Raw genomic sequence first — 15,354 nt, 5'->3', positions numbered from 1 at the left:
AGATCTGGCCACTGCACTCCAGCCTGGGCGACAGAGCGAGACTCCGTCTCAAAAACAAAAAACAAAAAACAAACAAACAAAAAAAAGATTTAGATCCATTTGTACCTCTTCAAGGAAGAGTTTCCTAAACCCTTCTGAGGTGAACTAGGTACTCCCTGCTATGTGCACATGTAGCATTTTGGGGTCTTAACATCTATCACTCCGTATTTGTAACTACTGGTGTACCTGTCTGTTTAACAGAACAAGTTGCTATTCCTTCAGAGGAAGCACTGCGGATGATTCATTTTGTGGCCCTAGCTCTGATCCCAGAATCTGACATGAAATAGACACTCAGGGTTTTTTCAAATGTTAAAAAGGCCTATGTTTTGTCAAAACGCTGACGACAATAGGTCAAAAGAGTAAAGTGCAAAGCTGCATATTGAGGATAATTTCAACTATTTAAAATATACACATATGTGCCCAGAAAAAAAAAATAAATGACAAGAAATGTACTAAATATTAACAGTGGTCATCTCTGACTGGTAAAATCAGGAATGTCTTATATTTTTGATTTTATACTTTATTATATTTTTCCAAATGATTACCATTAGTGTATATGACTACTTCAACAAACAAAGCAATGGATTTTTAAAAATTCTCTTTGCAAAGCATGTATCTGATAAGGGTGCTGTATCCAGAATATACAAAGAACTCCTACACCTCAACAATAAAAAGACTTTGATTTTAAAATAGGCAAAGGATTTGAATAGAAATTTCTCCAAAAACATACCAATGGCCAATAAGCACATGGAAAGATGCTCAACATCATTAGTCATCAGAGAAATGCAAATTAAAACTACAATGAGATACCACTTTACACTAACTAGGATGGCTATAACCAAAAAGATGACAATACCAATGTTCATAACAGCACTATTTACAATAGCCAAAGGGTGAAAGCAATACAAATGTCCACAAACAGAAAAACAGATAAACAAAATGTAGTACAGCCATACAATGGAGTATTATTCAGCCTTAAAAGAGAATGAATTTTTTTTAAAAAGGAATGAAATTCTGACACATGATACAACATGGATTGACCCTGAAAACACTATGCTAAGTGAAAGAAGCCAGAGACAAAAGGACAAATATTGTCTGATTCTACTTAGACACCCACAATAGGCAAATTCATATGGACAGAAAGAATAGAGGTTACCAGGGGCTGCAGGGAGGAGAGCATGAGGAGTTATTATTCAACGGAAACAGAGTTACTGTTTGTGAAGATGAAAAAGTTCTGGAAGTGGATACAAACATCTGGTGATGATTGTACAAGTGAATATACTCAATGTCAATGAATTTTACACTTAAAAATGGTTAAAATGGTACATTTAGGATATGTATATTTTGACACAATACAAAAAATTAAATCCTTTGATATTTGATTTTTGACCAGGCAAATGAATGCTCAGATTAAAGAATCTATTTCCCAGCTGCCCTGCAGCTAGGCATAGCCATGGGACTAAATTTTGGACAAGTTATCATGTGTAAATTTCAAGAAGTCTTTAAAGGAAAGGCTAGAATGAGGACATGATGGCTAAAGCACAGATACCCATATTGGATCACGAGGCAGATGCTACATACAGAGGATATGAGAGGAAGAAGATCTAAGCAGCCTGGTTTCCTGATGCGTCCACTCTACTGTGTCGACCCTATCATGTAGATTTCCTACCTCTAATCTTTTTTTATTATTTACGAAGGAAATACTTTTTTTTCTCTAGCTCTTAACAGTCCATTCTCCACCCAGCAACCAGAGTGATCCTTTTAAAATTTAAGTGAGATTATGTCTCTTCTCTGGTTACAACCCAAAGTGTTTTCTAACTTCATCCAGAATAAAATACAAAGTCTTCATGTCCTTCAGTTCTTCAAATCCCTTCATGACTGGCCTCATCTACTAACTCTCTCCCTTTACTACCCTGTCACAACCCCACTGTCCCCCTTTCTATTCCTTAAACAAAAGCAGGCATGCACCTGTCTTAAGGTCTTTGCTTTTGCTGTTCCCTCTCTTGAAATACTATCCTCTCAAATAACCCTATGGCTAACTCCCTCATTTAATTCACAACCCAGCTACATTTTTAAAAAAGTCATAAGTGTACTCCATGACCACCGTAAATAAAACCATATCACACGTCACTCTTTGCTATTAAATTTCCTCTTCTGCCTTATTTTCACCTATCACTCCACTGACATGTATTTATTTTCTTTCTTCTACCATTAAATTATAAGTAACATGAAGACAAAGGTTTGTATATAGTTTATCATTATATCCCCAGTCCTTAGAACAGTAACTAGAACAAAGAAATCAATATGTAAATACCTGTTGACTATATGAATATAATATCTTTATAAAGTGTACTCTACTTCAGTACAGATTATGACTGTTGCAATAGCAAGAATAAAAACTGATGTTTTCCTGTAATCTGCCCAGCTTAAACGACAGACTGTCCTTCCAACTCCTTGTTAAAAAATAAAAAATAAAAGAAATTCTTGGCAGTTTGATGTCCTCTTCAAGTCCACTGACACTATTTTTAAGCTACTTTATCAAACACACTCCACACTTCTATAATAAAACAACTCATTTACATTGTAGGAAACTTAGTAACTACAGTTAGAAAAGGCAGAAATAGTGTGTCAGGAGAAAACATGGAGACATTAGAGTAAGAAACGGGTAAGAAGTGGAAGCAAATCCAGACCATCCTGAACTTACAATGGTTTGACTTGCAATTCTTTTACTTTACAATGGGTTATCGGGATGTTGCCTTATCATAAGTTAAGGAGCACCTGTAGAAAACAGATGGATCCTAGAGGCTAGACAGAATCCCCAAGTGTTAGACTTGCTTGTGAAAGATCCTAAGGCACCAGGGAATAGTAACCTAAATCTAAATGCATTATAATTTAGGTACCCTCTGTCTTGTCTACTCTTTTGGAAACTCTTCATCCATTCATTCAACAAACATGAACTGAGCTCAGGGCAGTGGGGATACACCAGTGAGCAAACACAGACAAAGAGGCTGCATACAATTTTTTGAGGGAAAACCACAAAGGTGAGAAATCGCTACATCCTATGACTTATGATCGCATCATGTTTCATTTCTTTCACATTTCTGTGGAAACTACCCTGACTTGATATTAAAAGTTTATATAAAAACATAATATATAATGAGGTCAATTTTTATAAATTGAATTTCTAAGATACAATGATAAAATATTTTTCTTATTTAAATAAGGAAATTGAATTAGGATAAAGTGAGAGATGAATAATAAGAGTTGGCGACGATGTGGAGCAACTGGGCCCTTCACATGCTGCTGGTGGAAGTGTAAAATAGTCCAGCCACTTTGGAAAACAGTCTGGCAGTTCCTCAAAAAGTTAATCATAGAGTAACCACCAAACTCATCAATTCCACTCCTAGCCATATATTGAAGAGAAATGAAAACAGGTATCTGCACAAAAACTTGCACACAAATGTTCACAGCATAGTTATTCACAATAGACAAAAAGTGGAAACAACCCAAATGTCCATCAACTGGTGAATGGATCAACAAAATACGATACAGCCATACAATGGAATATTATTCAGCCATACATAAGAATTCTCATGCTACAACATGGATGAGCATTAAAAACATTATGCTATAGGAAAGAAGTCAGTTATGAGAGGCCACATATTCTATTATCGTATTTATATGAAATGTCAGGCCAGGTGTGGTGGCTCATGCCTGTACTCTCAGCACTTTGGGAGACTGAGGCGGGTGGATCCCTTGAGCGCAGGAGTTTGAGACCAGCCTGGGCAACATGGTGAAACCCCATCTCTACAAAAAAAAAAAAAACGAAAAATCAGCCGGGCATGCTGGCAGGAGCCTGTGGTCCCAGATGCTCGGGAGGCTGAGGTGGGAGAATCACCTGAGCCTCACAGAAGGTCGAGGCTGCAGTGAGCTGTGATCATGCCTCTGTACTCCATCCCGGGTGACAGAGACCCTGTCTCAAAACAACAACAACAACAAAATGATTATATGAAATGTCAGGATTAGACAAATCCATAGATACAGAAAACAGAACAGTGGTTGCCAGGGACTAAGGGGGAAGCAGAAATGGGGCAGGGAGTGGCAGCTAATGGGTAGAGGGTTTACTTTTGGGGTGATGGAATGTTTTGGAATTAGATAGAAATGATTGTTGCATAAGTTCGTAAATATACTAAAAACTACTGAATTGTTTACTTTTGCAGGATGAATGTTAAGTAATGTCTCACTTTTAAAAACTCCTCATGGCTCCACTATGCCTCACCACCTATCCAATACAAATAAAATAATCCAACAGACCCAGCAAAAGACAGCTTGTAGGAACACATTCTTGCACACTATCACACTGTCCTCAAAGCTAGCATTCACAGTACTTAATGCTGACCAGCTACTTTACCTTACACTCATCACTTTACTTAATTTTAATCACCACTGTGAGGTAAGTACAACTCTTATCCCTATTTTACAGATGAGGAAACAGAGACAAAATAATCTGCCCAAAGTCAGTCACATAGCTAGGAATCTAAGAGCCAGGCACTGAACTCAGGTCCAACTCCAGCGCTCAAGTTCTTTATCACGTCAAGGGGTAAAGATACATCCTAAAGCATCTTACAATCTTTAAAATATGTTGATTGTCTTAAATCTGTTTTTAAAACCTGTTTCTTGGTACTCGGGGTTTCTTACACTTGTTGAGTCAAGGAAAACATGACAGAGAGCTTGTGTCATTAAGGAGCACAGTCATGTCAGGCATTAACCATATCGTATTAGGAGACTGGAGACTTTCACAGAGCAAGCGACATTTTTACTCTTTCATTTTCAATTGTTTTATATGCCTCAACACATCATTTCACCATGTTTTTATTAGTCCTGAACTTATTGTCAGAATCAAGTCCACGTATTCTGACCTAGTTAGCTACAGACTTGACTTAAAGGTCTTGTCAAATACAGTATCTTACCAATTTGATACAAAAGATTACGGAAAAACAATTAGCACTGTCTCTTTGTATTCATACAGTCTCACTTTTTGGGAGATCTAAGTAGTGTAAGAACTCAAGTGAACTGGAAATGCTGTCCTGTTCAATTATACCTCATAATCATATGGGGCCCCAGAGTTGCCATGAGTTCCATCCACATGGTATTCAGAACTAGAGATAAACTGGGGTTGATCTAGACTACTGAGGCCCCCTAAACAGAAGTATGAGGTTAAGAAAGAAAAATCTACTGAGGATCTATTTGCCATATATGACATAAGTACTTCACATGTGCCAGCTCATTTAAAATTCATAACTGCCCCATAGCATAAATTGATTTTAACATCATTTTACAGATGAAGAGGCTCCAGAGACTAAGCAAATTTGTCCAAGATTGGTCAGCTTGTAAAGTGAGAGAGATGAGATTCAAACTTAGGTCTCCTCTGCATTTTCTACTACGCCTGCCTCAATTTCATGGACGATATCCACAAAATGTGGACTTTTTTCACTTTTTGTCAGTACAGTTATCCACAATTATCCAGTACAGACATCCACAAAGAGTCCCAAAAGATAACTGTACTGACTTCAGGAAATTTTCTACTATTCAAAGACTAACCCAGAATCTAAAGTGCAGAATGTATCAGAGTTTCAATCAGCTCAAGCTAAATAGTCGGCAAACTTGCCAGTCCTGCCTCCTGCTAACATTCTAAAAGCGGTAACACTCCTCTTCAGAATTATAAAGACCTCAAATACCCACCTACCCCATACTTTCTGTTGTTTAAATCAAACCACATATGATAATCACTGAATAACCTGGAAACATTTTAATAGATTTCACTTAAACATATAAGACGGATATGAAGCAGCAAATCCCTATATTAAAATGAAAATTATCATCACACAAAAAAATGTAAAAATATGGTAAAACCCAAAGCTCTCTGATAACAGGATGTTTGTCATCTACTGATTACCTCTCTGTAGCACTAGCTATGTGAAAAATGTGCTCATCTTCATTCTGTAACCGTTCTTTTCGCCTTCTTTCAATGTCATGTCGTAGGTCATTCGGATCTATTATTTTGATCAGAGTCTGAGGAATTTTGACAGAAGACAAACCATTCACATTACTGTTAGTTGCACAAAGACCATATCTAACAAGAACCTTAATTACAAGTCCTAGATAAGTTATCTTGTATTCATCCTGCTAAGGGTATTGTAAACTAATACAGATATTTTGAGACACAACTGACAATAAACAGTCAGAAAAGCTCCTAACATTGAACCAGGATTCCCACCTGTGAGACTCTAACCCAAAGAAAAGATTATCTACCTAAACAGATTCAAAATAGTATATTTAAAATAACAAAAAATAGAAGCTACTCAAATGTAAAAAAAAAAAATTAAGAGGAAGGGAAGAATGAGTAAATAAATCATGGTAAACTTAAGTCAAAAGAATAATATACAATCATTTAACTTATGGTAATAAAGACTATGTGGAAGTCAACATAGAAAAGTGCTTTTTTTTTTTTTTTTTTTAAGACAGAGTCTCGCTCTGTCGCCCAGGCTGGAGTGCAGTGGCACGATCTTGGCTCACTGAAAGCTCCGCCTCCCGGGATCACGCCATTCTCCTGCCTCAGTCTCCCGAGTGGCTGGGACTACAGGCACCCACCACTACGCTTGGCTAATTTTTTTGTATTTTTAGTAGAGTCGGGGTTTCACCCTATTAGCAAGGATGGTCTTGATCTCCTGACCTCATGATCTGCCCGCCTCAGCCTCCCAAAGTGCTGGGATTACAGGTGTGAGCCACCGTGCCCGGCCGAAAAGTGCTTATTGAAAAAAGTTAATTAGGCCAGGTGCAGTGGCTCATGCCAGTAATCCCAGCACTTTGGGAGGCTGAAGTGGGTGGATCATTTGAATAGGAGTTCAAGACCAGCCTGGCCAACATGGTGAAACCCCATCTCTACCAAAAATACAAAAATTAGCCGGGTGTGATGATGGGTGCCTATAATCCCAGCTACTTGGGAGGCTGAGTCAGGAGAATCGCTTGAAACTGGGAGGTGGAGGTTGCAGTGAGCTGAGATCACGCCACTGCACTCCAGCCTGGGTGACAGAGTGAGACTCTGTCTCAAAAAAAAAAAAAAAGAAAAAAGTTAATTAAAACTTAACAAGGATCAGGTGCAGTGGCTCACGCCTGTAATCCCAGCACTTTGAGAGGACGAGGTGGGTGGATCCCTTGAGTCCAGGAGTTCAAGACCAGCCTGGGCAACATGGAAAAACCCTGTCTCTACAAAAAATACAAAAATCAGCCAGGCGTGGTAGTACATGTCTGTAGTCCTAGCTACTCAGGAGGCTGAGGTGGGAGGATCACTTGAGCCCAGGAGGTCAAGGCTGCAGTGAGCCATGATTGTACCACTGTACTCCAGCCTGGGTGAGACCAGGACTCTGTCTCAAAACAAAATTTAAAAAGCCTCAATCATAAAAGGTCATGGCGAATTCAGAGATTTTACATAAAAGGAATGTTATTATGGATCAAGTAAAAAGAAAAAAGCATATAAAACTACATATACTATGACAGTGACTACGTTAAAATGCAAGCTGTAAGACTGCCAGAAAAGATGATCAAATAATATTTTGTGTTAAATGACTAAATTATAGGTGATTTTCAAAAACAGCACAGATTTCCTGTAAGTTGATTATAGGACTTTGATGTTTAGAAATTCTCTGAAAATATCATTTGTTCAACAAATTAACCTATCTCCATAAATTCAGCAAAAATTATAATCATTTCACAAGTGAAAAAATTATTTATATATTCTATCAGAAATGTATTAAAATATCTCCTCTACAAAAACTCTTTATTCTCAATGAATAAATTAGCAGTTCTTTTAGAACTTGATATAATTCTTCTAAAACAAGAGCCAGTTTTCTTCCCTCCTGGCTAGTCAAGACAGTCTTTTTAATTAGCAAAGAAATGGGAGGTGGGAGGAGAGGTGTTGGATGGGAACCACACACAACACATGAATAAAGAAATTTAGTCCCTTATTTCCCTTATTTTGCTAGTTCATATTCCACAGAATGTTCCGTACATTCTGCAGTAAACAGAAGGGCAATATCAAATGAAATTTTGTTCCTGTGCATTCATTCCATGTACAATTTAAAAATATATTCCACAAGATTGCTTTGAAAAAAAAAATAGGTATCTAATACACTTTCCATAAGCTTTACAGTGTGGAGTTTGGGGATGCTGTAATTGCGTGTCAATTTTACAAAGCTGTTATCCTTAGGGATTGTCCCTCTTAGGGAATATTTTTGTCTTTTGTCAGTATTCTCACTCCAACCTAACTGATAGTCAGAATCACCTGAAGAGCTTTTTAATTTCAGATTCCTGGGTTTCAATCCTCCTTCTTCATGTACTGTAACTCCGTTTTCTCTCCCAACCACCAATCTCCTTGCCATTAGTACAACAATAAGATAATTTCTCATCAAAAATTGTATTCACTAACCTGTTCCGATTCATAGATCACAGCTTGTTTACTGTGAAGCTCGGCCAAAGACATATCTATTCTCCTAAAATAATAAAGGCATAGTACAATTAAATAATTATGTTATACACTGATACCTTGATTCTACTATTACAGAATAGAATTTGAAATAAAGCTAGTATGTTTTGGAGAAAGCAAAAGAAACTTGCTACCAGATAGTTTTTCACCTATATGGCAGTCTCCCAGGATATTCATATCCTATGAATCATATTACAGGGAAGATTTAGTGGTTCTCAAATCAGTAGTCTGTGTAATCTCAACCTTTGCTCTGGCGATACACCGCATTCTCACATGTATTCAAATCAGCTCACAAGACAGGGTACGCCATCTGCTCCAACAAGTGCCAGCAGAAGACACATAGTTTCATCTGGCTGCCCTCAGAACACCTATTTGTGACCACATGAAGCAACCTATGATTTCAATGGCTTAACAACCGTCTTTCATTCTTCTACTGAGGACCTCAGGCAGCAATTACTATTGACAGCAGAAGTGAAGTTAGGTATGTAATACGTATTTTCAAAGTCCTACACATTTAAACAATGCTAGTCAATGTTTTCAGTGCATCCGATTCATTCCATCAAAGTGCAGTGGCCAGATAATGCTTGGATTATCCTATTATTTTTGTGAAGAAAATGGAATCCTAGAGTCTACAGCAAGCCCAGGTGAGCAGGTTCAGAAAGCAGCACCTTCCCAAATATTTTCTGAGGTTTATCCCCATTAGTTAAATGGGTATAATATGGTAATCAATCATTACCTGTGTATTTCTGGATCTGAATTCAATGTAATTTCATTTACATCTGCCTTGTGTGTATCTTGCATTGTTGAGAAACGCTCATGTAAAGTAATGCCAGCTGATGGAAAATAATTTGCTGAAAAGGGAAACAAACAGTTTTATCTCAATGTTAAGCTGATTTCACTTAAAAGATTACATATAAGCACAGAAAGAAGGGATTATTTTTTAAAATTCAACCTGTTTTCTCTTAAAAACATGTGCGACCCAAACTTATTTCGCAGACTAATTTGTAGCGCTCACGTGCCTTCCCAAGCCCAAACAAGAGTAAAAACGCCTGATTTATTAATCAAAGAATTTTCTTTCTATCTGACATGCCTGCTTACTTGTCCAGGGGAAAAGACAATGGCTCTTTCAAAACAAGGACCTTTCTTCTCCAAGGTAAGACTTACTATGCTGGAAAGTAAAGATGGCACAGAGCTTCACAGTTGAATGAAAATAAAAAGTAACTTCAAAAACAAGCCTGAAACATCAAAACAATTTCAAACAAATACTAACTGTTATGTCTGCATATCACAGAAGGCCTTCTAATGCCACTTTACTTTAATTCACATTAAAGTGCATGAAAACATTTAGAAATCAGCTATGCTACACACTTTTAATAGGATACAGAGAAAGAGAACACACTTGGCCCATCAGAAAGCTACTTAAGCAATCCTCTTCCCTAATTTACTGTTCCTGTTCTGGGACAATCTCCTGGATTTTTCTGCAAATCAGCTCCATTTCTGCCAAGAATCACATTTCCTTTGGGTGAGAGGGACTGGAGCTGAGAGGATGAACTGTTTCAGACAAACTATGTGCTTTAAAGTAAATACATGCCTCAGTTTGAGGGACGCAGAGAAAAAAAAAAACTCATTTTCAAAATATATTTTATGAAGGTAAGAAAGATTAATGCAATTGTCTAGTAGGAAGTACAAAATAAAAAATTTTAAATTCTTGAAGGCCTCCAGCTTGTAATATCTACAATTGCCTTATTTGTGTAGCATCACTGGGGAAAGTTGTTCTATATCACTGAATTTTCCAATTAATGGAAACTCACCAGGAGCAAAAACAAAACAATTAATGCAAACCATTAAAGGTATTGATTACGCAACTCCCAGACATAAAGAATGCCAAAGCAAACTAGAAGTTTCATTGATCACTCAACATCATCCTTAAGATTCAAAGTCCTAGTAATGCCCTCAGGGGGCTTTAAAAATCATAAAATGACCTAGGCTTCCTGATTTCTTGAGTTTCCTATCTATTTTTGTTGCTTTTTCCTCTCTGTTAGGTTCCCAGTTATTGTTTCTTACTGCTCTCAGTATGCCTTGTCTTTTGCAGCAGCCAGCCTCTCCCTTTCTAACTTGCAATTTCCAATCTACTAACACTTGAAGCGCAAGGTTATTGGAACTACATATAAAGAACAACTAGGCTCAAATGAATGCCTGATACTCTCTTCAAAAGATTTCCTAATTCACAGTCTAGCTTACAATGAAGTATTAATTACTATTAAACTATACTGCAGGTGTTTACCTGTATCTTGGGAGAAGTTACTATATTATTTTTGTGTTATCCCTAATGTATGTGCAAAATATACCAACCTTTAACTTGATGGATTATTGTTATGATTTCCTGAGCAAATTCTCCTGTAGGTTTGTTTTCAGTATTCTGAGTTGAGTCAAGATGTTCAAACACTGGATGAAAGTTCTCACTTTTCCTGCCAACAGCAACCAAATCATGTGACATCTGTCTCTCTGTGGAATAGCTAGAAGCAACCCTAGAATAATTTGCAAATGTTTAACTAAATTTGAAACTATTTTGTGGAGAAAAGAATTTATCAAAAATTAAGATAGCTACAAAACTAAAAAGATGTATATCTTTTCTTATAATTAAGGCACTAAATTCCATGCCATAAAACATGTACAATAACAAGTAGGAGAAATTAACTACAGATACATGGCTCTGAGTTCTTTCAAATCAGAGGTCATTAAATATTTGCCACTTTAATAATAAAATCCTTCAAATTCTAAGTGAAACAATTTTTACTTCAAAAACACAAAGTATTCAAGACACTTACTATGCAAAATGTAATTGATTATTTTCTACTTCCAAATGGCCAAAACATTGTTAGTCCAGCAAAATTATTTTATCTTGAAATACTATCACACTTTAAAAAGCCGATATCAAACATAAGAACCTCTCTAACTTAATAAAAATCCTTATATCTTTATATCAGTAATAAGCTTAGAATTGTATTTTGAAATAAAATTCTGTTAAGAGATTAACTTAATTACAAAGTCTCACTAAATTCTCAGAAAATAGTCTTAGCTGTTAGGCAAAGTTATAATCATTGACACCAGCTACAGTGTTCACCCTCAATGTAGCCATAAAGAAATACTACCATTTATTATATAACCCCAGCTATCTTACCACTTTAATGCCTTCTGAATCTTATAACTTTTGTTAAGAGCTCTCCTGACCTCTAAGTACTTTTACAAACTAATGGTTATGATACAGAGCTAACTATTATTGAGGGCTTACCACGTGCCAAACATGGGGGCTTAGAGCTTACCAACATTATCTCATTTCATCTTTACAATAGCCCTATGGGGAAGGTGCCACGACCCTGAGACAATGGACGTCTTGGTTGCTTTGTCTCACATCCCAGAGATTGAGCATTCAAATGAACACGTCTTCCAAGTGTTGTAATGAAAAACTATACCTTATTCCAAGAATGCTGTGCTTGCTTAAAACTACTCAGAAATTCTTTGTCTGGAGGTACTTTATGCATCAATGAAGAAATTTTCTCATTATTTTATAATTATATCTCATTTTGGACCCAAAATGGCACTAATCAGCTTGTACATATCTTATTCCTCTGTACTTAACTCTAAATTTCTTTTGGCTCTTCTCAAAAATCAAGTTCATTGTCCAAAGAATTGACATTTGCAACTGCTGGGGTTCTTAATGGCTACATTACAGGCTCAGAAGATAAATCCGAAAGACAGCCCTGAAGTATGTTTTAAATAACAGAGCACCACTGGAATAGCTCATCATATAGCAGAAAGCAAACAGACAGATGTGTCTGGGGGTACGAGTGCATGCATGCACATATGTATTTATTTATTTAAGTCATGTAACAGCCATATATCTAAACTGCTGCAGGGTTATAAGGGGCTTACAGATATTCTTTAAAAATTTTAGCTCCTCTAATAAAATGGTTTTGAGTGTCTATTTATAACTTATCAGAGGAAATGCTTCCATCTGACTTTCCGTGCTCCCTGCTCTCAGACCAGCATTGCCAGGGACAACTCCGTGCCAAGGCAGAAACACAGAAATGTAACCATGCAGCAGGTTGACCGCACTGCTGTGGTTTCGTTGATTCATTAGAAGGACTTTCATTAGAAAGAAGGCGCATTTCCCTTCTTTCCTCCTAATTTGCTCCAAGTTTCCCACTGTGTATGTGATAACTAGCTAAGAGACATTTGCTGGCAAATGTTAGAACACCCTGTAACGACCTCCACTAACAAAGAATTACAAATGCTCTCTGTTTAAGGGGGTTTAAAGTTACAAAATTCCTGTGCCATACCAAAAAAAAAAAAATAGCCTTTAAAAACATTTTATAGGAGGAAACTAGTATATTTAAATAGAACTATACAAATGGTCCATACACAAGAGGAGATCAGTTGATAAGGTTTTTTCTGGCAGCCTCAGTTTATCTCAAAAGGAAATAAGCTGATAAAGATGTTCAGTTTTCCAATGGGTAATTATTAACATTTACTTAAAGTTTCTTACAGATTACTGCTGAAACTCTTGTCCCCACTCCATGCTCAATCCTCAATCCGCAGGAGTTATATACTTTTAACTATGAAGCTATTATATATTTAATTCCTGAAATCTTAGTGTTTAAACTGGTCATCTCTTAAAATGTATCCTAGAGTTCCTCTACTACAAGATATTTAAGAAAAAATTAAAATTATCATTTTCTAGAAAATATACATTAACATAGTAAAACCTCCAAATTTTAGTCTTTTAAAAATAATTATGATACTTTTGGTACAAGAAAAACCCTCTTTAGATACGAGAATGCAAAATGTCCTAAATATTTATATTTGTAAATGTAATCATCTTTTGGTTCACATTTTACTTTTTACTATTTTCTATGGTATGGATTGATTAACAAGTTAATAATTTCAGGAAATACCCGCAAAGCAAGTAGTTAAGCTAAAAAGATCAAATGTTCTCATTTGAGATGCATTTTAGACAATTAAAAAAATTAAAATACAGCCAAAAATCTCTATTCTAATACTATTTCTGGTACTAGTTTCATTAAATCTTCCAAGATCCTTTGTTCCCTCGACTGCACTTTCCCCGTTTATTTTTCTGTTTGAGGATATTTCCACTGATGTTCTCTGAGCGTTGTGGGTAATAACCGAGAAAACATAAAAAGCTACATTAAACCTTAATTTCCTGTTGTACACACTTAGGACTCATCAAAGAAACGAACTGCATGGCAAAACAGCAACAAAAAACCCAACAGCAGCCAAAACCAAGATTCCCCTGCCCTCTGGAAGCTTCTCATATATATCAAAATCCATATGACACATATAAAGTTTTCCTTTCTGTCTTCTTCCAACTAATAACTAACATTTCATACAGCATCCTCCAGTTCATATAAAGCACTTTCCCAATTACAGTCACATGCAGCATAACGACGTTTCCATTAATGACCACTTAAATGATGGTGGTACTGTATTTCTAGTGTACCTTTTCTAGGTTTAGATATGTTTAGATACACGAATAGTTACTGATGTGTTACAGTTGCCTACAGTATTCAGTACAGTAACATGCTACGCAGGTTTGTAGCCTAGAAGCAATAGGCTCTACCATATAGCCTAGGTGTGTAACAGGTTACATCATCTAGGTTTGTGTAAATACACTCTATGATCTTCAGTAAGTGGCAAAACCGCCTAACGACATTTCTCAGAACGTATCCCCATCGTTGAGCAATGCATGACTGTATATAATTTGCTCCTGTCTTCCTAAGAACAAATTTAGAAATTGTGGAGTTGAGGGAAAAGGTTCAGGGAGATTACTCCTCCCCTTATTCCGCATCTCAATACTTTTTGCACAAAAGTCCTCTAGTGGGCCTCCCCAGTTCCAACATGTATTCAGTCTACCTCATAGACGGCAACCCTCTGGCAGCCAGAACTGGGCTGCCGGCCCTCTCCTATCAGCTGATAATGTCAAATCCGGCTGGCAGTTGCAGCATTCTTACCTTTCAGTCTCCTTTCCCTCTATTCCTTTTCACTGCTCAAAACCACACAGGTCAAAGTTCCTGTGTATGTTTTACTGCCATTGTTAACCTATAAATACAAAATTTCTTTTGCCTCATCTCCATGTGTGTGAAATACACCAGCCTTTGAAGCCTAGCTCACATGTCAACTACATGATGCCTCTCTTCAATTTCCCAGCTTGGTACCACCCATCTTCTGCTGAGTCACACGTGCACTCCAATAAACCAAAGGAGGAGAAACCTAATTGTATGCAGCTCTCTAGTCCCAAGGCACCCTAACAATCTGTCTCACACAGGGTAGGTCCTCAAAAAATACCCACTGAATGAATAAATAATGAATCAAAAATGACTTGGTCAATTTGAAATGAGTGTTTCAGCTAAAGAGATGATAAGGTCAAGTACAGTGGCTCACGCCTGTAATCCCAGCTACTCGAGAGGCTGAACAGTTTCGGAGGCCAAGGCAGGAGGATTGCTTGAGCTCAGGAGTTCAAGACCAGCCTGGGTAACATAGCAAGACCTCATCTCGACTAAAAATTAAAAGAAAAACATAGCCAGGCATGTTGGCGTGTGCCTATAGTCCCAGCTACTCGAGAAGCTGAGGTGGGAGGATTGCTAGAGCCTAGGACATCAAGGCTGTAGTGAGCCGTGATCACAGCACTGCACTCCAGCTTGGGTGACAGAGCAAGAGAGAGAGAGAGAGAGAGAGAGAGAGAGAGAGAGAGAGAG

At 37.2% G+C, this 15,354-nt stretch overlaps 1 protein-coding gene across 1 annotated transcript in view; it reads right to left on the bottom strand.

The window, feature by feature from the left end:
• LOC105510423 (chromosome unknown open reading frame, human CXorf23) overlaps positions 1-15,354 on the bottom strand; it is a 56,388-nt gene that overhangs the window by 30,633 nt on the left and 10,401 nt on the right. The window contains exons 4-7 of the mRNA XM_011940193.1: positions 10,934-11,109; positions 9,318-9,432; positions 8,525-8,588; positions 5,996-6,111 (exon numbers count right to left, since the gene is read on the bottom strand). Of these exons, the coding sequence (XP_011795583.1) occupies positions 5,996-6,111; positions 8,525-8,588; positions 9,318-9,432; positions 10,934-11,109 (471 nt within the window). The remainder of the gene's footprint in view (positions 1-5,995; positions 6,112-8,524; positions 8,589-9,317; positions 9,433-10,933; positions 11,110-15,354) is intronic.

Source organism: Colobus angolensis, unplaced genomic scaffold (genome assembly GCF_000951035.1).
Source record: "Colobus angolensis palliatus isolate OR3802 unplaced genomic scaffold, Cang.pa_1.0 Scaffold188, whole genome shotgun sequence".
Classification (NCBI taxonomy): domain Eukaryota; kingdom Metazoa; phylum Chordata; class Mammalia; order Primates; family Cercopithecidae; genus Colobus; species Colobus angolensis.
This window is presented reverse-complemented; position numbering and strand designations above follow the sequence as displayed.